Genomic DNA, 23,528 nt, shown 5'->3' with positions numbered 1-23,528 from the left:
CCCTCTATAAACATGTACATCCTGAAGTCTACTCAACAGTCTTTTATCTACCAATACATAATCCAACAAACTACTGTCATTTTGCCCTACATCATATCTTGTATACTTATTTATCCTCTTTTTCTTAAAATATGTATTACCTATAACTAAACCCCTTTCTATACAAAGTTCAATCAAAGGGCTCCCATTATCATTTACACCTGGTACCCCAAACTTACCTACCACACCCTCTCTAAAAGTTTCTCCTACTTTAGCATTCAGGTCCCCTACCACAATTACTCTCTCACTTGGTTCAAAGGCTCCTATACATTCACTTAACATCTCCCAAAATCTCTCTCTCTCCTCTGCATTCCTCTCTTCTCCAGGTGCATACACGCTTATTATGACCCACTTCTCGCATCCAACCTTTACTTTAATCCACATAATTCTTGAATTTACACATTCATATTCTCTTTTCTCCTTCCATAACTGATCATTCAACATTACTGCTACCCCTTCCTTTGCTCTAACTCTCTCAGATACTCCAGATTTAATCCCATTTATTTCCCCCCACCGAAACTCCCCTACCCCCTTCAGCGTTGTTTCACTTAGGGCCAGGACATCCAACTTCTTTTCATTCATAACATCAGCAATCATCTGTTTCTTGTCATCCGCACTACATCCACGCACATTTAAGCATCCCAGTTTTATAAAGTTTTTCTTCTTCTCTTTTTTAGTAAATGTCTACAGGAGAAGGGGTTACTAGCCCATTGCTCCCGGCATTTTAGTCGCCTCATACGACACGCATGGCTTATGGAGGAAAGATTCTTTTCCACTTCCCCATGGACAATAGAAGAAATAAAGAGGAACAAGAGCTATTTAGAAAAAGGAGAAAAACCTAGATGTATGTATATATACAGTGGACCCCCGCATAACGATTACCTCCGAATGCGACCAATTATGTAAGTGTATTTATGTAAGTGCGTTTGTATGTGTATGTTTGGGGGTCTGAAATGGACTAATCTACTTCACAATATTCCTTATGGGAATAAATTCGGTCAGTACTGGCACCTGAACATACTTATGGAGCGAAAAAATATCGTTAACCGGGGGTCCACTGTATATGCATGTGCGTGTCTGTGAAGTGTGACCAAAGTGTAAGTAGGAGTAGCAAGATATCTCTGTTATCTAGCGTGTTTATGAGACAGAAAAAGAAACCAGCAATCCTACCATCATGCAAAACAGTTACAGGTTTCTGTTTCACAGTCATCTGGCAGGACGTAGTACTTCCCTGGGTGGTTGCTGTCTACCAACCTACTACCTAAACCTCCTTGAGTTTATAGATATATTTGGCGTTTTCTGCTATGATTCTCTCACTGTACACTGGTGAGCTGAATATAGGTCAGCTACTAAAACATTAACCTTGACTGTTTAACTATTCACTTCTTTCCCACGACTGGCACTGAGGTATAACCGTCCTATAACCTTGGAGTTTTGTACTGTTGATTTGACGATGTCTCCTGTGTTTCCCTCTCGTTAGCACTGGTACAGGTGCTGGTACAGATTTGCCTGAAATGCTCAGCACAACAAGTGCCTTTCTATATAGTAGTATGTCATTGATGTCAGCTATGGTCTGTATACCTTTTACACGTACTTGTAGAAATAAAGATATTATTATTATTATTATTATTATTATTATTATTATTATTATTATTATTATTATTATTATTATTATAAGCAAAAAAATATTGTCACTAGGTATAATGCTAATGGAAATAAGTCACTTTGTCTGACTCTTTTTAGTTTTCCTAGGTAGTTTACAAATAGGTTACTGTGTATGATAATTATACCCAAATAAACTTACAGGAAATATGGGAAAATGGATATTGTATTTTTAATGAATAGTACAAAATATTTAACAAGCTTCCATATATTTCAGATGTTGTGTGCATCATGCCACTAGTAGATCCTCGTAGGGTCTTAAGCCAAGCAGAGACAGAATCATCGTCACGGTCAAGTCTCTCCCACCGCCTTTCAAAAATCACACAGAGTGAAGCGACCAGGACCAAAGCTGTAGATGGAAACAAGTAAGTTCTTTATTATGTACAGTCTAAGTGAGAAGAGTTGAAGATTCCTGGAGTGAATTTGCATATTTTTATAATTTCATATTAAGTATCTTTGGAATGGTAGTTCAGTACATTTTTCTAACCTGTGACTCAGAGGTGGATATAATACAGTGGACCCCCGCTTTACAATCAGCTCCCAATGCGACCAATTATGTAAGTGTATTTATGTAAGTGCGTTTGTGTATGTTTGGGGGTCTAAAATGGACTAATCTAATTCACAATATTCCTTATGGGAACAAATTCGGTCAGTACTGGCACCTGAACATACTTCTGGAATGAAATAATATCGTAAACCGGGGGTCCACTGTACTAATCTTTCCTCATAGTTTTGAGGACACCATGAGTAGATCTTTTATTTTAATTGGTAAAAGATAATTTCATTGCAGATAAAATAATACTAAAGCAAAAATTACAGTAGCAACCCACTTAATTAATGACTGTTTATGTAAAGTAAATTTACTTAGCAAAAATACATATAGAAAGAATTTCACTTAGTGACCTGTTTCCTCCTTACTGACCTCTTGTAGCAGCTCCAACTTCCAGAACATCCAAACAAATTAGCTACGTTTCTTGACCAGTTTTACCCCAACAGAACCATACCACACATGCACCACAATGAGAGGCACACTGCAAAAAAATTCGTTCTATTATAATAATAAAATTATGCAGTTTTATATATTTTTTAGGTATTAAACCATTGTTATGATTCAGTTAATGTGATAAAAATTGCAAATAATATAGAACTTCAGTACTATAGTTATTTGCATAATTGGTGGAACTACTATAGTACTTCCATTATAAGTACTATAGTACTTATTTGCAACCATTTTAAGAAAATATTGAGTTATTCTTAATTTTTTCCTAATATGCTTTGTTGTAACTGGAAATTAATGTAATTCTAACAATTAATGTCATGAAATGTCATAACTTAATAGTGGCCTTTGTAACTTGTCATATTTTAGTTGGATTTTAGTCTGCAAGTGAAAGTACTAACCATTGGTATTCTCAGAGCATCTGTTAATTTTAGTCATAAGCCAAAGAGAGTTCCTTTATTTACCATGAGAATGAATAAAGAAAGGTCAGAAAATATTAAAAAAATCTATTATAGCCTTTTATGCAAAACAACCTTGTGGAGGGGGTTGAATGATAGCTCTAGACCTTTTATGTTGCAATCAACACATCTTCAGGAACTTGCAATGTTGCAGAAATGAGTAGAAAGTCTAGGTAGATTCATTCAAGGGAACAACTCTAGCTAGAGTTCCAGAAGATGTGTTGATTGCAACACAAAAACACCTAGAGCTATCATTCAACTCCCCTGTAGTTGTTGCTTTGCATCTTATATCACTTGCTCACAATTATTGCATAGCCTATTATATTTGCTCTGCATAATTATCAAGAGGATGTGTAGTTAAAATAAATTCAAGTTAGGGGCCTATGCATTCAGTGTTATTCAGTCTCCATCTGCCATCAGTTTACTACCCGGTTCTAACTTTCAGGGGAAGAGTTAAGTAGTACACTGGTGAGATTGGGAGTAGAAGGAAGAGAGGAAGACAAATAACATGGGCGAATAGATTAACGAGTGTGATACTGTGTGGTTTGCATGTGAACAGTGCACCTCTAGTGGCAGTGAGCAGCTGTGATGATTCATGTCGAGCCAAAGAATAAATCACACTACCGTGTCTGTCAAATATTCTAATCTTTAGGACACAGTTGACTTGATTTGACCTTGGCTTTCCATTCACCTCTTCTGTATTTTTTCTTCTTACTACTTCACCTGATCTGTCTTCTGCTTTTTCTTCTTTCACTTCTTCATTTGACCTGTCTTCTACCTTTTTCCCTCACATGACCAGTTTTCTGAATTTCTTGATATTTTCTCTTTTGTTGTGACTTGATAATCTTTCAGGACAAACCAAATAATCATCTAAAGTTTCCTCTCCAAATTGTTATATTAAGCTATTTGCTCAGTGAGCTGATTAAAACAATAATATGGATATTTTACTACAACTTGGCAGTAATGTGCTAGTTTCTACTATTGCATTTGAGTTTGAAAGGATAGGTGTAATCCTAAGCTTCCAACTACGTACTTTTTTATATGTTAATCCAAGACTTGTTAGTTAAGCAAGTTACAGTAGCAATGAACTACTGTCACTCCCTCATAACTCCTCCATATAGAGTGATTTTTTTGTAAATGCGAATGAGAAAGTTCATCCAGAATTGAATAACATACACTGTGAAGGCCTTTCCACATGCTGTTCAATTTTGTATGTACTTTTTAAATTGCATTTTTAAAAAATTACACTATATATAGGAGCTATGTACATCATTCATTGTATGATTCCATTTGCTCAGTTTACCTAATATTGCATAGTTTCAGTAATTTTCATTTTTTTTTCCCAAAAAAATTCTGCATCTTAAGACATGTTTATTTTTAATATGTCTGCCGTTTTCCACTAAGGCAGGTGATATATTGTTGTTGATTTCTTTTGGCAAGTCAGGCACTGTATATTCATATAATTATTAGGGCTGCTTACTGGGGAAAATTTTCTGTGGCACTGTCCATATCTAACTTTCAAGTAAAATGTCTTTTATCTATTGTAATTTTTTGCCTTTTTTTTCTTATAGTTTGTATTTTCTAGATTATCCTTTCTTGAAAGTCATTATTTAATTCCATATAAATGCACTACTAATCCTTATACTGTCTATATTATTAAAAATTCAATCACTATAAACATGGAACTTTTTTAAAGTAATGGTTAGAATTCATAGGTTAATAAATTGCATTTTAGGTGGGTAATTCCTTTCTATCCTAGATCCTTTCTGTTGGGTTAAGGTGAGTTAGCAGCATTGATGCTACAGGATCAAAAGACTCATTGAGTACGAGTAATTGTTAACTTCTCCCCAATGCTGCTCTTGATGACACAGAAGTCACCCTAAGAAGCCTGAGAAGCATGTTTGTGTAAAGGATCGCCAACATCTACTGCAGCAACAGCAACAGTCTCAGAAACAGCTGCAGGTGAAGGTGGGGGTAGTGGCTGGTTTGGGTGAGAGGCACTTGTGCACCTGGCTCCTAGGGTGCCAAGTTATATATGCACTGAGTTCATGCTAAATGTTGACACATGCTTTAAGGGACATTAAGTCATTCCTTTTTGCATGCTTAATCAGCTACATACAGTTCTTGTTGTGTATGAACAGTATGTGTGACTTCTGTCACAAATGCACTGAGAGTATAATTGTTCTTTGATTTTTTGTGGTATTGTGTGTGTTTTGTTTTTATTTATGCATGTGTGTGTGTGTGTGTGTGTGTGTGTGTGTGTGTGTGTGTGTGTGTGTGTGTGTGTGTGTGTGTGTACTGAATGTATGTATGTATTTATGCATGTGTGTACTGTATGTATGTATGTGTGTAGTGTATATCTATGTATGTATGCATGCATGTGAATACTGTATGTATGTATCATGTATGGAGGTTTTGTGTGCAAGGGGCCTGGACATGCAGCAGGCATGTGTGAATGTGTTAGATAGGAGTGAATTGAGATGAATAGTTTTGGGGACCTGATGAACTGTTGGAGTGTGAGCAGAGTAATATTTTGTGAAGGGATTCTGAGAAACCGGTTATCTGGACTTGAGTCCTGTAGGTGGGACGTACAATGCCTGCTCTTTAATTCGTAAACGGTCCAAACGTATATATGCGTTTTTTTTAACATTTGAAAGTATGTAAAAAAGTAGATCTTTTTTGTTTTTTTACATTTGAAAATGTGTAAAAAAAACTTTGATCTACTTTTTTTTTTGTTATGTTTGAAAATATGTAAAAAAAATGTAGATCTACTTTTGTAGCGCTACACATGTGAACGTAGATCTGCTTGGACCTTTTACGGGTTAAAGGAGGGGGTTTGGGATATTGGCTGTTAGGAGTGACATGTAAACTGTCATATCTGGGCACTTATGCAAAGGCACACCCTGCCTCAGTGGGAGACAGCCAGCTTGTTGAAAAAAAAATGCATGTATATAATGATAAATACTGTATCACTAGCCATATTCACTGAAAACTGTTACATGTACAGTATTTGTAGGTTTCCAGTAGTCACATTTATCCATACCTTGTAAATATGTCAAATATAAAAACCTTAAAGGCATTTCTGGTATGCAAGTACCCGTCAGGTAGTTACACAAATAAACAGGATCATTTTAAAATCCTGGAGGATGCACCCTGGTTGGAATTGAGTATAAAAGTGGGTTTGACTTACAATATTTTGACTTTATGATGATGTGATAGCGACATATCATGTGGTGTCTTTTTTTGTACTTGACCAAATTTTCCCTAGCCCATTACGTCTAACTGTACAACATAACACTAAATGTACTGTACCTGTACCATCCTTGGGTAATCAAGTCAGTGTACTGTTAAAACTTTTTTCTTTATGTATAATACTGAACATTTTTTGATAGGATAAACTCATATTCATTTATTTACTTTGCAATGCTTGTATTTAGTTAATTACAGTAATTATTTATTTATATATTCAGTGACTAGTTATTTACATGGTTATTGATTTATCATATATTCATATTCAACTTATGATATTTTCAACGTCTGGTGAGTTCATCGGAATGTAACCCCATCATAAGTCGAGGATTACCTATATAAAGGTGGGCTGCTCACACAAGCCTCTAGTAAACAGAGATGTCATAGTAGGAAAGGCAGTGTAATTATTCAAGGGTAATTCTTGGTTAACTAGGCTGTACTGCCTATGTTGGACTGAGTGTTGCTAGCACCAACAGAATTATTGATCAGGCCAGCTGCAAGGAGGCCTAGTGTGGGACTACCCCTACAGAACCAGTGATCCCTGAAATCAACTGCAGTCAACCCAAGGGATCTTAACTATGGAACAGGTGGGGAGTGAACCCATGGCAAATAGGTCATGAAACTCCAGGTCAGTGCGTAAGCCACTGGGTGTGGAGTTTTAGGATTCACTTGCATGGGTGTAATTCCCACCCATTCCATGGTTTGTTTGCAATCATGTTATGATTTCGTGAGTCAAAGGATCTTGGTAACATGGCTCTTAATCTTCATAAATCTGGTAATGTTACACAAATATTCATGAGAAGGTGAACATGTCTGTACAGGTGATAGCATCCATCATTAAGAAGTATAAGGCCCGTGAATGGTTGCTACCCTATTTGGAAGAGGACACAAATACATAGTGGAAATTTCAGCACAATAATGATCCAAGGCACGTATTCGAATCCATAACAAAATAATAAGCAGAACACAAAATTAGTTCTCTTGGTTGTCCATTGCACTCTCCATACAGTCAATTTAATGTAATTTTTTATAAAAAAACTATTGAATAAAAACAAGCCATTAATATTTCAGTACTGCAGCTGGAGAGCCTCTTGTAAAAACCACTGAATATGGTCAAGCCATACAAATTGCAATACTGCATCTGGAGAGAGACTGCTTAGGGAAGTTGAAACTATTGAAAGGTTTCAGAGAGCACCTTCATGTTATGAAACTAGAGGAAGCTTCACAAAACTTTACTGGCAGTTGTTGGGACATCAGTAAATAGTAACTAGTTGTATAGAGCAACACGCAACACAAGCTTGCATACTATATCAAATCATGGTAAGATGATATTGTAAAATATAATGGCAACAGATACAGAGCAACACATACACAAACTTATATGCCCTATCATAGGTAAGCAGAGTTGTTGCAAGATGTGGGAGTGATAGTTAGGAAGGGATGCTCGTTATCATTAGGTCAGAGGTCTGTCCATGTTTTCAGAGAATGAGTTGTGCAAAAATGAGTTGTGCAAGAACGAGTTGCATGAGAAGGAGTTGCATGCGAATGAGTTGTGCAAGAATGATTTGAGTGAGAATGAGTTGCACGAGAATGAGTTGTGCTAGAATGAGTTGTGCTAGAATGAGTTGTGCTAGAATGAGTTGTGCTAGAATGAGTTGTGCTAGAATGAGTCATGTGAGAGTGAGTCATGCGAGAGAGTCGTGCGAGGGCGAGTTGTGCGAGGGCAAGTCGTGCGAGGGCAAGTCGTGCGAGGGCGAGTCGTGCGAGGGCGAGTCGTGCGAGGGCGAGTCGTGCGAGAGTGAGTCGTGCGAGAGTGAGTCGTGCGAGTAATGGTGTGATGCTGAGTGCCCCTTAATTCTGCTCAGTTATGTTTTGTGTCTGTGTAATCACTGCTGCTTCTAGGCATCTTATTCTGTCATCCTCCTTAATTGCAGCCTATCCATCTTCTGTGCCATATTCTTAAAAAAAAAATAATGAAATTAAAGAATAACCTTTAAAATACTTGCTTAACTCAAATTCTTGGATCACATAAAGCATCAAATAAACGAATAAAAATTTTGAGACTGTAAACCTTCACTCTCATCTACTGATACTATATTAGTATTAGTAATAGAGTAACCATCCTCTGAAAAAATTTACTAAAAAAAAATAAAGCGCATACTGTACTGTAAAGCTATTCTAAAATACTCTTGATAGTACACAAGCATGTCTATTTTCAACAATGGAAAAGAATTTTCTATAATACTGTGGGTATGATGACTTTCCAGAATGTGCTTAGCTTGCTGCTAACACATGATACAGCTTCAAAAGCTTTGAATCCTGTTTTTCCACACAACCAGTGGCTATTCTGCTACACAAAGGCTTGCAACCTGACTTTTACCAGAACCAAGAGGAACGAACTGTGAAGAGAGGTTGAGGGAACTGAACCTGATGACTTTATCAGGGAGGTTAAAAAGTGGAATGACTTGAATGAGGCATTAGGTGGAGGCAGACTGAACAACAGCTTCAATGGTGGATATGATAAGCCCCAAGAGACCAGAAGTCAGGGATGATGCTCAAAGAGGCATAGTAGGCAGGGCTAGGAATGGGGTCCTGATCTCTCCAGTGATAAATTAGTGAGTAAAAATGGAGAAAAGTTCAATCAGCTTCAAGAAGAACTGGTATTTTTCCTTGAAGCCATTTCACTTACTTATCCAAGGCTATGGGTCCTGTCCCTGCACCTTCACCTAGAGGAGGACATCTTCCATGTATCTATATATATGATAGTTGTGATATATAACATATATACTGTATATGGTATACAGTGGTACCCCGAGTTTCGAACTGCTCCCAACTCTACCATTTATGTAAGTGCGTTTGTAAGTGTATTTTTAGGGGTCTGAAACGGACTAATCTAATTTACATTATTCCTTATGGGAAGAAATTCGTTCGGTATTGGCACTCGAACAGCATTCTGGAATGAAATAAGTTAGAAACTCGAGGTACCACTGTATACATACGTACGTACATACATACATACATACATACATACATACATACATACATACATACATACATACATACATACATACATACATATACATGCATATACATACATACATATACATATATTCATACATATATACATATATTCATACATATATACATATATTCATACATATATACATATATACATACATATATATATACATACATATATATAGGAGGGGTGTTAATGTTGCAGTTTAAAAACTGTAGTGTAAAGCACCCTTCTGGCAAGACAGTGATGGAGTGAATGATGGTGAAAGTTTTTCTTTTTCGGGCCACCCTGCCTTGGTGGGAATCGGCCAGTGTGATAATAAAAAATAAAATATATATATATATATATATATTTTTTTTTTTCAACAAGTCGGCCGTCTCCCACCGAGGCAGGGTGACCCAAAAAAGAAAGAAAATCCCCAAAAAGAAAATACTTTCATCATCATTCAACACTTTCACCACACTCACACACCACACATACATACATGTATATATACACACACACATATACATACATACATACATACATACATACAGTAAACCATCATTTAACACGCTAGTTATGTTCCTGAAAATGCCGTGGTAGTTAAAACCATTAAATACAAGCTGAAGAACTTATGGGAAAAATAGGGTTACGTTCCTGGGAGCCCCCAAAAAGCGAAATAACTTTTTTTAGACCAGATCTTGTAGAAATAAAAGTGAATATGTAATTGTAGTTTATTGTCGTGATGTATTATGTTGTTTTTACTGCTTAAGATTACAAATGCAACATAAATAATAGTATTTCTTACCTTAAATTGTGGGTGGTGGTGTTTGTGGATGATTGTGGAGAGTTATGCTGTGGCCCTACTGGGCTGAAATGGATGGTAGAGGGTCTGGTACTGAAGTTGATGGTTGTACTGGAGTGTGCATAAATCAGTCAAATCAGTAAGTCAGTCAAGTCAGTCAGTAAGTCAGTCAGGTCAGTAAGTCAGTCAGGTTAGTAAGTCAGTCAGGTCAGTAAGTCAGTCAGGTCAGTAAGTCAGTCAGGTCAGTAAGTCAGGTAAGTAAGCCAGTCAGGTCAGGTAGTCAGTCAGTCAGTCACAGTCAGTCAGTCATAGTCAGTCAGTCATAGTCAGTCAGTCATAGTCAGTCAGTCAGTCAGGTCAGTAAGTCAGTCAGGTCAGTCAGTCAGTAAATCAGTCAGGTCAGTAAGTCAGTCAGGTCAGTAAATAAATAAATAAATAACAAAAAGGCACAATACCGTGACTGGAACAATACACAAATAACCCGCACATAAAAGAGAGAAGCTTACGACGACGTTTCGGTCCGACTTGGACCATTGACAAAGTCACACTAACAGAGGTGGAGCAGGACGGCTATATATAGGCAGGAAGAGGTGGTAGTAGTCCGTCCGTCCAGTCAGTCAGTCAGTCAGTCAGTCAGTCAGTCAGTCACAGTCAGTCAGTCAGTCACAGTCAGTCAGTCACATTCAGTCACAGTCAGTCAGTCACAGTCAGTCAGTCACAGTCAGTCAGTCACAGTCAGTCAGTCACAGTCAGTCAGTCACAGTCAGTCAGTCACAGTCAGTCAGTCAGTCAGTCATCAATCACGCAAACTCGCATGTCAACGCAGTTCTGGGAAAACAAGTTAAATGGATGATGCTGAATGTGTTCCCCCTTTCTCCATTTTTTTCTCACCCTACCTTGGTGTCAGCCAATATTTTAAAAATAAAATATACAGGCATACCTGGCTAATATGGTGAGTTACGTTCCCGACCACTGCCATAAATTGCAGCCTATTATTCACTTGCCAGTGTAGATAAAAGTGCATGTTTACACTTTCATTTATTAAGTGCACAATAGTGCTAGTCCTAAAAAAAAAAAGGATGCTAAAGTAAAAATTAAAAAAAAAAAAATGGCGCTGGTCAGCTGTTGTGAGCATCACCACCCAAAATAATAAACTCGAATTGAAAAGCACCGTATTAGTGAAGCGCTCTAAAGCGAAGTGCTGCATTAACGAGGTATGCCTGTACTACCATACAGTACAAGTACCATGGGTTACCAAATGTAATATTGTATTGTGTCAGAGTATCTCTCCTTTTGATTATTCACATGTGAGAGGTTAAGTACTGGAGTATACTGTATTAAAGAAGTTTAGTGAAGCATGTGTGTTAAGAATCAGGAATCCATTCATGCTTTGGAGTCTCGTTTAAAAGCATCTGTTTTGTAGAGTATATGATCCTGATGATGGTACTGTCACTCTTGAATGTAAACTTTAGTACAGTACTACTTACCTATTATATAGGTGAGTACTGTACTAAAATTTAAAGTGTTTCTTCTTCATTGTTGTTGTTGTATTTATGGCTTGTTGTGTTACCATTTGTGAATTTCTTTTAAAAACAGGAGATTAAGAATGACAAAATTCACAAATTATTATTATTATTATTATTATTATTATTATTATTATTGCAGCTAAAATATCAAACCACTCTGAAATATAAAAGTGAGCAATAAAAACAATATTTTATTTAATATTTCACAATTCTTGAAAAAGAGATTTCTTGATATAAATATTTAATTATTTTTCTGCAGCTTTTAGGATTTTTTTTATTTTCATAATTCTCACTTATTGATGATTGCTTTGCTTCATGCTTGCATGCCTAGTTTGCACCATGCATGATTGTGTATCATAGTAAAAAATGTTTTTGTATGATTTTTATTATTTTTACCCATAACAGCATGCGAAATTGATAAATGCTTCACCATTCCTATGGCTAATGGATTGCTGCTACGGGACCACGGAGGCCTAAGTTGGAATATATATCATGCCTATTTTCACCACTCTGCTTTCCTATCATTCCTGTACTATAATGGTGTTGTTGATACAGTAAACAGTTTTTAGTATAAAAAGTTCGGAGATAAAATAGGCTCATTTAAAACTGTCAGGATGGCTTACTGACATGATCAGGAAATGTGCTCTTTTTTTCTTTTCAACAGTTATTTCCTGTCAGTTGACAAAGAAGACAGTGCTTAGCCAACAGGTGGAGCTCATGTGTGTGACCACTTCCTGTTACAGTATTATTCAAATTTTGATGCCAGTACCTTCCTCCCTGCTTACATTGTACTTATTTTCTACCAATTCCTTATCTGCATTGGACCAGGGCAGCTTTGGAGATAGCTTCTGCCTTAGTTGCCAGAGATATTGTTAAGAGGCTTTCCAACTGCTGCAATTTTTCTGGCTCTGGTTAATTCTGCAGACCCTGCCTTACCCTTGTCTCATTTTGCATTCCTCTCTTAGCATGTGCTCAGTCATACCTCTGGGCCCATGTTTAGAGCCTCACCTGCTCATGTCACTTCTGGAACTGGCAGTTTATAATGCAACTAGTGGACACTTATGCTTTTGCTGGTTCCATTTTTCTATGGTATGTTCAGCGTGAATCCTTGTTTTTTATGGGTCTATTGGGACCATGCTGGGGGTGCAATTCCAATTGGGTCTTCATTCCCTATGGGTTCAGCTGAACCTCACTTCTAGTACAATTTCGACTGGGCATGGGTCACCTTGAACCACTCTGGTGGTATGATTCCAGCTGAGCCCTCGCTCCCTATTGGCCCAGCTAGACCACACTTGGGGTATTTTTGTAACTAGGTCCTGTCAGACTATGCTAATGGTATGATTTCAACTGGGCCCTGTTCCCTATGGGTCTAGATGGACCCTATGGGTCTAGATGGGGCCTATGGGTCCAGCTGAACTGCTGGTGGTAGCATTTCAACTGGGCCTTTGTTCCCTCTGGGTTCAACCTGACATCACTGATGGTACAATTCCAACTAGGCCCCTGTTCTCTGACAGACCAGCTGGACATTGGCAGAAATACAAATCCAACTGAGCCCCATTCCCTATTGAGTCCAGCCGGACCATACTGGTGGTATGATATGAACCGAGCAAGATTTCCTATGGTCTCAGCTGGACCAAACTGTTGGAATAATTCCAACTAGGCCTCCCATGGCCTCAGCAAAAAAATTGCCTTTTGAAAGGTGAGAGCAGCCATTCTATGTCAAGAGACACATGGAAGCCCAGGGTATCCACCACCTTTGGTTGTGATGTTATAGTTAATAACTGGGGTTGGTCAGGCATGCACCCCTCACCTGCGCATTGCAACAATAATATTGTAATGAGTTATTAAATTCTGTTGATTTTTTTTTTTTTTTTTGGTACATGTTGCCCGTTAACCACCAAGGCAGGGTGACCTGAAAAAGAAGAAACACTTCCATCATCACCCACTCCATCATTGTCTTGCAGAACCATGAAGATACTTTTTGTGTCAAGGTTCTCAACACAACAAGACCTGCCAGATCATACAGTGTAGGTAGGAGCGGATGAGGTGGAACTAGATGTAGGTGTACAGTATTCCAACTGGGACCCTGATACAAGAAAACATCTTTTATTCTTCAAAACACACACGTTTTCTGTGCTTATTTAAGAAATATAAAGTTCCCAGATATTATTAACTATAAAAATGCCTGATATTACTGTTGTTATCCTTGAGTAGGAAAGCAGAATTTCAAGTAATGAAGCTCATGAAGCTGTAAATTTGTGTTCACACTAAAAAGAACAGTCTTGATGTCATTTATTAAAATAAGACATATTGTGAGCAAGTTTGTTAAACTCATCATGTGTGTATTGTGAGCCAGTGAAAGTTTTAAATTAGACACTGCTCAGGAATGGAAGTCAGTACTGTGGCTGGAACAATTCAGTCAATACCGTAGTTGGAACAATTCAGTCAATACTGTGGCTGGAACAATTCAGTCAATACTGTGGCAGGAACTATTCACAGTCAATACTCTGGCTGGAACAGTTCAGTCAGTACTGTGGCTGGAACAATTTAGTCAATACTGTGGCTGGAACAATTCACAGTCACTACTGTAGCTGGAACAGTTCACAATCCCACAATATAAAAGGAGAGTTTTAGATGATGTTTTGGGCTGACCTAGGCTATTATCATTCTGTAACTCCACAACTCCAGGATGGACCAACACTTCTAAAGACTCCTCTCTAAATTGTGGGTTGTTTGTGAAATACACATCACTGCATTATAAAGCCTACTGAAGAACTGGGGCAGAGTTGTTAGGTGCAGAAAGGACAGTTATTCTGAAAATAACACATTTGTGAAAGTAAAAGTTTTGAAGTAACGTATTATCCGGCACATAAGGGGCACCTTTTTTCCCACTAAAAGCCTAAAAAAAAAAAATCATCTTGCACCTTATATGCTCAGGGTCAGAGGTCAAGGGTAATTAGCGCTTGAATATGATTAATGATTGATCATTATGATATGTCTCTTGTGCTCCTTATATGCCAGAATACAGTGGACCCCCGGTTAACGATATTTTTTCACTTCAGAAGTATGTTCAGGTGCCAGTAATGACCGAATTTGTTCCCATAAGGAATATTGTGAAGTAGATTAGTCCATTTCAGACCCCCAAACATACACGTACAAACGCACTTACATAAATACACTTACATAATTGGTCGCATTTGGAGGTGATCGTTATGCGGGGGTCCACTGTATATGGTATGTGTGTGAGTAACATAAATTTTAATGTTGTTGCAGTGTTTGGTATTTATGTATGAATGGATCAGCGAGGGATGAGGCAAAGCCATTCATCACAGGAGGTAAGGTGAGGCTGCTTGCAATGACAGGGGCTTTGATAATTGATATTATTCCTGATTTAGACGTGATAGCAAATGTATTCTATAGAAGATATTGGTAAGAACAAGAAGACATCTTTCAAAAAATAATGGAACTGAGAGTTTTAGTTTTTGATATCACTTTTGAGAAAATGTAATAGTGTAAAGAGAAATATAATGGAGAAAATATGATCACTATGACAGTGTAAAGAGAAATATTATGGAGAAAGATGATCTCTGGAAAGGATTATTAAAGGAAATTATGACTAAGAATGCATTTTCCTGACCCTGAGCTATGGAATTTCAGGCTGTTGAATTAAATAAAAACAGTTGTGTCATAGATAAAGACTGAACAGTATATGAGTATGGGAGGTAATTTACACTATTTAGTAACTGTACTTATGTGTACTTGTGCCTAAATAAACTTAATGGTAGGTGGTTTGGTAACTTGGATATGTAGAGTGCATAATGACTATAGAGTTCAAGGATAATTTCTAAGAGGGAAGTAGAGTATAAGAGACTAATGGGAGTGTAGTTAGCATTCTGGAAGGAAAAGTTAATGCAGAGAGACATCAGGGAAGGCCTCGTGTAAATCATAATGGAAAATGACCAGGGGAGACTGATCATAATAAATTAGGACCACCTTAACCCTTAAATGGTCCAAACGTATATGTTTTTTCAACATCTGAAAGTATGTAAAAAAATGTAGATCTTTTTTTTCGTTTTACATGTGAAAACGTGTAAAAAAACTTTTATCTACATTTTTTTTTGTTATATTTGAAAATATGTAAAAAAAAGTAGATCTACTTTTGTAGCACTACGAATTTGAACGTCGATCTGTTTGGACCGTTTAAGGGTTAAATAGGGTTCCGGGTCTTGAGATGATTTTCATTGAGTTGCAAGCAACATGCATGTCCAGTCACGATGTACAAGTCAGTTTTACGCTGATTTGTCAGTATTACTTTTTGTACTTGTAAAATGAATCGAATGAATCTACTTAAACTAATACAATATGACTTTATCCTAATGAGTCAAAAACTTTAAATTAGCTTGTGTGTTATTGTGTTTTAGATTCCTTATCAGATTTTTTTTTTTATTAGACTAAACACTGGGGTAGGGTCATGAGGGTGTGATATTGTACTGAGTTGCAGGAAAGAAGTTTGAAGAATGCTGACATAGATGATTGTCTGTTGACCTCTTACACTTCTGGATGAGTAGGAGAGAAGTACCCTTTCTCATGCCCTTTTTGCACCCTTTCAAAGGGAACCACCTTGATGCTGCTGAAGGGCTGTTGATCCATAGAATTGGAGCTACCCTTCCCTTGATTAAACCTGATTACCTCCCATTCTCCAGGTGTTGTATGATCCTTACAGGTTTAGTGCTTCCCCATGAAAATATTTCCCTGCACCCACACTGCATTACCACATAAATGGCTTGCTTTATTTTCTGCACCTTTGCCATTCTCTTTTAAGTCAATATTAATATTATCTTTTTTGTCCTGCAATTTTCTTACATGCTTTTTCCTGTCTCATCATCTTAGTCTCACCTACTTTTTGACATATGTATACATATTATGGCAATCTTCACTTATGCCTGTGATCCTTTGTATCAGTAAGTTGTAATCTGCTTTATTTTTGTTATAGATATACGTGTACTGTATATATTATACTATATTTATATATAGATATATATCCAGATGAGCCTGCAGAATGCCTTACCTAATTCTTCAGTTGCTCTTTCAATAACACTCAAAGAATACACACAGCAAAACAAGCAGTTGACATATAGTTTTTTATCACTTTTTACTGACAGGTTGTAAAGAGGGACATACAGCAAAAGGTGTACAGCATGTCCTCTATATATATGACTTGACTTTAAATAATGGGCAGAAGCTGGTGGGTAAACTGTATGTTAAACTCTTAACTTTTAGTGTTTGTTGTAGTATATCTGCACTCTGAAGGAGAGGTGGAGATACGTTGCAGTTTTTGAACTGTAGTATCGGCGCACTTCTGGCAAGACAGTGATGGAGTGATGATGAAAGTGCTGCTTCTTTTTCGGGTCACCCTGCCTCGGTGGGAAACGACTGCTGTATTAAAAAAAGAAAACACTGTTAATTGTGTGTACACTACTGTTGGAGTACTTAAGCAATTCAATTAAGTAATTCATTATATCGAAGGTTTAGTCATGTGCCTCATGTAGGTGGAACTTTTTACTGATAAAGGTCTCCTTTTGCAGTATGTTTCTTTTTACCAGCAAAAGCAACATTTCACTCTGTGTAGAGCTTTTATCAAGTATACTGTGGAACCTCGGTTTTCATCACTAATTTGTTCCAGAAAGTCTGACGAAAACCAAATCCGACGAAAACTGACGCAATATTTCCCATTAGAAATAATGTAAATCCAATTAATCCATTCCAAACACCCAAAAGTATTAGCAAAAAATACATTTTATAGAGAATAACTATAGTTTTACATACAGAAAACAATGAGAAATAAATATAAAGGACTAATGAAATGGATAAATGACCATTTAACATTTCTTTTACCTTCACTGAAGACTCTTGTTGGTATATGGAAGACGGCGAGGAAGGGAGAGGAAGGAGAGGTTATCTCTACCACCATCACTACCACCCTCTGCCACAATCACTACCACAATCACAACCACTACCACCCTCTTCCACAATAACTACCACCCTCTACCACCATCACAACCACTACCACCCTCTACCACCATCACAACTGCTACCACCCTCTACCACCATCACAACTGCTACCACCCTCTACCACCATCACTACCACCCTCTACCACCATCACTACCACCCTCTACCACCATCACTACCACCCTCTACCACAACCACTACCACCCTCTACCACCATCACTACCACCCTCTACCACAATCACTACCACCCTCTACCACAATCACTACCACCATCACAACCACTACCACCCTCTACCACCATTACTACCACCCTTTACCGATGAGAAACAAAGCCAGACTGACTCAGAATGCATGGGCTGCTTTGTGTGGGTGTGGGCAGACATGTTCGGTATGGCGGACCACTGTCAACTTGACGAAAACTGAGGTGATGAGTGAGAACTGGGATAAAATTTTGACGAAAAAGTTGTTGAAAACCGAATTCGACGAAAACCAGGGCAAACGAAAATAGAGGTTCCACTGTACATTTTGCAATGCTTGTCTTTCCTTCACTGTTGTTGGCAGTATGCCAGTGCCAGCCAGCTTATACTTGAAGTCTTGCAAACTGTCTGGATGAAATTCTTCATGAGGTGATCCTCTTAGTGAAGGGATGTCTTTGTGAGATGATCCTCTTAGTAAATGGATGAGATTCTTCATGAGATGATCCTCTCAGTGACAGGATGAAAGTCTTTGCAAGATGATCATCTCACTTAAGATGTATTTTGACACAGGTCAAGGTATCAGAAATTTATACTAGAATAAGTGAATATTTTTTTAGCTTTATTTAGCTTACTGTTAATTTCTGTACTTTCAGTTTTGCTGTTTATTTATATTCCCTAAGGTGAGGCAGTCCGAGACGTCACGAGCAGCCAAGGAAGGAGGGAAGGAGACCTATAGTCAAAGAGGTAATTTTACTCTTTATTTATTATCTTTTTTTTTATTTATATATATTATTTATATATATTATTATTATTTATATATTGGGTGGTAAATGCAGCAGCGAGATGACGGTTGGAGGCAGTGGAGATGTCCTGTCTAAGGGCAATGTGTGGTGTAAATATTATGCAGAAAATTTGGAGTGTGGAAATTAGGAGAAGGTGTGGAGTTAATAAAAGCATTAGTCAGAGGGCAGAAGAGGGGTTGTTGAGGTGGTTTGGTCATTTAGAGAGAATGGATCAAAGTAGAATGACATGGAAAGCATATAAATCTATAGGGGAAGGAAAGAGGGGTAGGGGTCGTCCTCGAAAGGGTTGGAAAGAGGGGGTAAAGGAGGTTTTGTGGGCGAGGGGCTTGGACTTCCAGCAAGCGTGCATGAGCGTGTTAGATAGGAGTGAATGGAGACGAATGATACTTGGGACCTGACGATCTGTTGGAGTGTGAGCAGGGTAATATTTAGTGAAGGGATTCAGGGAAACCGGTTATTTTCATATAGTCGGACTTGAGTCCTGGAAATGGGAAGTACAGTGCCTGCACTTTAAAGGAGGGGTTTGGGATATTGGCAGTTTTGGAGGGATATGTTGTGTATCTTTATACGTATATGCTTCTAAACTGTTGTGTTCTGAGCACCTCTGCAAAAGCAGTGATAATGTGTGAGTGTGGTGAAAGTGTTGAATGATGATGAAAGTATTTTCTTTTTGGGGATTTTCTTTCTTTTTTGGGTCACCCTGCCTCAGTGGGAGACGACCGACTTGTTGGAAAAAAAAAAAAATTAAATTATATTATATACGTATATATAGGAGTCTGTGGAGACAAAGAACTTTGTCCTTGGGGCAAAGAGGGGAATGTATGAGAGTATAGTTTTACCAAAGCTCTTATATGGGTGTGAAGCATGGGTGATGAATGTTGCAGCGAGGAGAAGGCTGGAGGCAGTGGAGATGTCATGTCTGAGGGCAATGTATGGTGTGAATATAATGCAGAGAATTCGTAGTTTGGAAGTTAGGAGGAGGTGCGGGATTACCAAAACTGTTGTCCAGAGGGCTGAGGAAGGGTTGTTGAGGTGGTTCGGACATGTAGAGAGAATGGAGCGAAACAGAATGACTTCAAGAGTGTATCAGTCTGTAGTGGAAGGAAGGCGGGGTTAGGGGTCGGCCTAGAGAAGGTTGGAGGGAGGGGGTAAAGGAGGTTTTGTGTGCGAGGGGCTTGGACTTCCAGCAGGCATGCGTGAGCGTGTTTGATAAGAGTGAATGGAGACAAATGGTTTTTAATACTTGACGTGCTGTTGGAGTGTGAGCAAAGTAACATTTATGAAGGGATTCAGGGAAACCGGCAGGCCGGACTTGAGTCCTGGAGATGGGAAGTACAGTGCCTGCACTCTGAAGGAGGGGTGTTTATGTTGCAGTTTAAAAACTGTAGTGTAAAGCACCCTTCTGGCAAGACAGTGATGGAGTGAATGATGGTGAAAGTTTTTCTTTTTTCGGGCCACCCTGCCTTGGTGGGAATCGGCCAGTGTGTTAATAATAATATATATATATACACCTACCATCTGACTTACGACCTGCTCGACTTACGACCACTCGACTTACGACCACTCGACTTACGACCGTGTTTTTTATGCCAAATTTCTGGGAAATAAACAACTATTTGTGTTGTACACAGTGTTTATCCTAAACCTTACAGTATAAAGTACAGTACTAACAACATAAAAAGTAAAGTAAAACATGAAATACCAAAATAAAACAATAAAATAAAGTCTTTACAAAAATGTTTTGTTGATATTCAGTAGTAAAGTTCGACTTATGACCATTTCGACTTACGACCGGTTTCTCGGAACCGAACTCAGCCGTAAGTCGGATGGTAGGTGTGTGTGTGTGTGTGTGTGTGTATATATATATATATATATATATATATATATATATATATATATATATATATATATTTTTTTTTTTTTTTTTTCAACAAAAGATAGGAGTGAATGGAGACGAATGGTACTTGGGACCTGACGATCTGTTGGAGTGTGAGCAGGGTAATATTTAGTGAAGGGATTCAGGGAAACCGGTTATTTTCATATAGTCGGACTTGAGTCCTGGAAATGGGAAGTACAATGCTTGCACTTTAAAGGAGGGGTTTGGGATATTGGCAGTTTGGAGGGATATGTTGTGTATCTTTATACATATATGCTTCTAAACTGTTGTGTTCTGAGCACCTCTGCAAAAACAGTGATTATGTGTGAGTGAGGTGAAAGTGTTGAACAGTGATTATGTGTGAGTGAGGTGAAAGTATTTTCTTTTTGGGGATTTTCTTTCTTTTTTGGGTCACCATGCCTCGGTGGGAGATGGCCGACTTGTTGAAAATAAATAAATAAATATATATATATATATATATATATATATATATATATATATATATATATATATATATATATATATATATATATATATATATATATATATATATATACAGTGGACCCCCGCATAACGATTACCTCCGAATGCGACCAATTATGTAAGTGAATTTATGTAAGTGCGTTTGTACGTGTATGTTTGGGGGTCTGAAATGGACTAATCTACTTCACAATATTTCTTATGGGAACAAATTCGGTCAGTACTGGCACCTGAACATACTTCTGAAGTGAAAAAATATCGTTAACCGGGGGTCCACTGTATATATATATATACAGTGGACCCCCGGTTAACGATATTTTTTCACTCCATAAGTATGTTCAGGTGCCAGTACTGACCGAATTTATTCCCATAAGGAATATTGTGAAGTAGATTAGTCCATTTCAGACCCTCAAACATACACATACAAACGCACTTACATAAATACACTTACATAATTGGTCGCATTTGGAGGTAATCGTTATGCGGGGGTCCACTGTATATTATATATATATATATATATATATATATATATAATGTATATATATACAGTGGACCCCCGGTTTACGATATTTTTTCACTCCATAAGTGTGTTCAGGTGCCAGTACTGACCAAATTTGTTCCCATAAGGAATATTGTGAAGTAGATTAGTCCATTTCAGACCCCCAAACATACATGTACAAACGCACTTACATAAATACACTTACATAATTGGTCGCATTCGGAGGTAATCGTTATGCGGGGGTCCACTGTATATATATATATATATATATATATATATATATATATATATATATATATATATATATATATATATATATATATATATATATATATATATATATATATATATGGGAGCAAGGGGCTAGTAACCCCTTCTTCTGTATATATTACTAAATTTGAAAGGAGAAACTTTTATTTTTCCTTTTGGGCCACCCCGCCTCAGTGGGATACGCCTGGTGTGTTGAAAGAAAGAGATATATATATATATATATATATATATATATATATATATATATATATATATATATATATATATATATATATATATATATATATATATATTTTTTTTTTTTTTTTTTTTTTTTTTTCAACAAGTCGGCCGTCTCCCACCGAGGCAGGGTGACCCAAAAAAGAAAGAAAATCCCCAAAAAGAAAATACTTTCATCATCATTCAACACTTTCACCACACTCGCACATTATCACTGTTTTTGCAGAGGTGCTCAGAATACAACAGTCTAGAAGCATAAACATATAAAGATACACAACATATCCCTCCAAACTGCCAATATCCCAAACCCCTCCTTTAAAGTGCAGGCATTGTACTTCCCATTTCCAGGACTCAAGTCCGACTATATGAAAATAACCGGTTTCCCTGAATCCCTTCACTAAATATTACCCTGCTCACACTCCAACAGATCGTCAGGTCCCAAGTACCATTCGTCTCCATTCACTCCTATCTAACACGCTCACGCACGCTTGCTGGAAGTCCAAGCCCCTTACCCACAAAACCTCCTTTACCCCCTCTCTCCAACCCTTTCGAGGACGACCCCTACCCCGCCTTCCTTCCCCTATAGATTTATATGCTTTCCATGTCATTCTACTGTGATCCATTCTCTCTAAATGACCAAACCACCTCAACAACCCCTCTTCTGCCCTCTGACTAATACTTTTATTAACTCCACACCTTCTCCTAATTTCCACACTCCGAATTTTCTGCATAATATTTACACCACACATTGCCCTTAAACAGGACATCTCCGCTGCCTCCAACCGTCTCCTCGCTGCTGCATTTACCACCCAAGCTTCACACCCATATAAGAGTGTTGGTACTACTATACTTTCATACATTCCCTTCTTTGCCTCCATAGATAACGTTTTTTGACTCCACATATACCTCAACGCACCACTCACCTTTTTTCCCTCATCAATTCTATGATTAACCTCATCCTTCATAAATCCATCCGCCGACACGTCAACTCCCAAGTATCTGAAAACATTCACTTCTTCCATACTCCTCCTCCCCAATTTGATATCCAATTTTTCTTTATCTAAATCATTTGACACCCTCATCACCTTACTCTTTTCTATGTTCACTTTCAACTTTCTACCTTTACACACATTCCCAAACTCATCCACTAACCTTTGCAATTTTTCTTTAGAATCTCCCATAAGCACAGTATCATCAGCAAAAAGTAACTGTGTCAATTCCCATTTTGAATTTGATTCCCCATAATTTAATCCCACCCCTCTCCCAAACACCCTAGCATTTACTTCCTTTACAACCCCATCTATAAATATATTAAACAACCATGGTGACATTACACATCCCTGTCTAAGACCTACTTTTACCGGGAAGTAGTCTCCCTCTCTTCTACACACCCTAACCTGAGCCTCACTATCCTCATAAAAACTCTTTACAGCATTT

General features: G+C 37.7%; 1 protein-coding gene across 10 annotated transcripts in view; it reads left to right on the top strand.

Annotated features, from left to right (window-relative positions):
• The window catches only part of LOC128699648 (fl(2)d-associated complex component-like), a 139,619-nt gene that overhangs the window by 7,538 nt on the left and 108,553 nt on the right, over positions 1-23,528 (top strand). For 5 of the 10 annotated variants that reach the window (XM_070099378.1, XM_070099377.1, XM_070099374.1 and 2 more), the window contains exons 2-4: positions 1,919-2,066; positions 5,028-5,118; positions 18,598-18,688. In XM_070099378.1, coding sequence (XP_069955479.1) covers positions 1,933-2,066; positions 5,028-5,118; positions 18,598-18,688 — 316 coding nt within the window. In that variant the 5' untranslated portion in view covers positions 1,919-1,932. Of the gene's footprint in view, positions 1-1,918; positions 2,067-5,027; positions 5,125-13,743; positions 13,765-18,597; positions 18,689-23,528 lie in introns of those variants that run through there. The other 5 variants (XM_070099376.1, XM_070099371.1, XM_070099372.1 and 2 more) reach the window with 4 other exon arrangements.

This window comes from Cherax quadricarinatus, chromosome 67 (genome assembly GCF_038502225.1).
Source record: "Cherax quadricarinatus isolate ZL_2023a chromosome 67, ASM3850222v1, whole genome shotgun sequence".
NCBI classification, from domain to species: domain Eukaryota; kingdom Metazoa; phylum Arthropoda; class Malacostraca; order Decapoda; family Parastacidae; genus Cherax; species Cherax quadricarinatus.
Note: the sequence above shows the minus strand (reverse complement) of the source record. Positions and strands in the feature narration are given on the sequence as shown.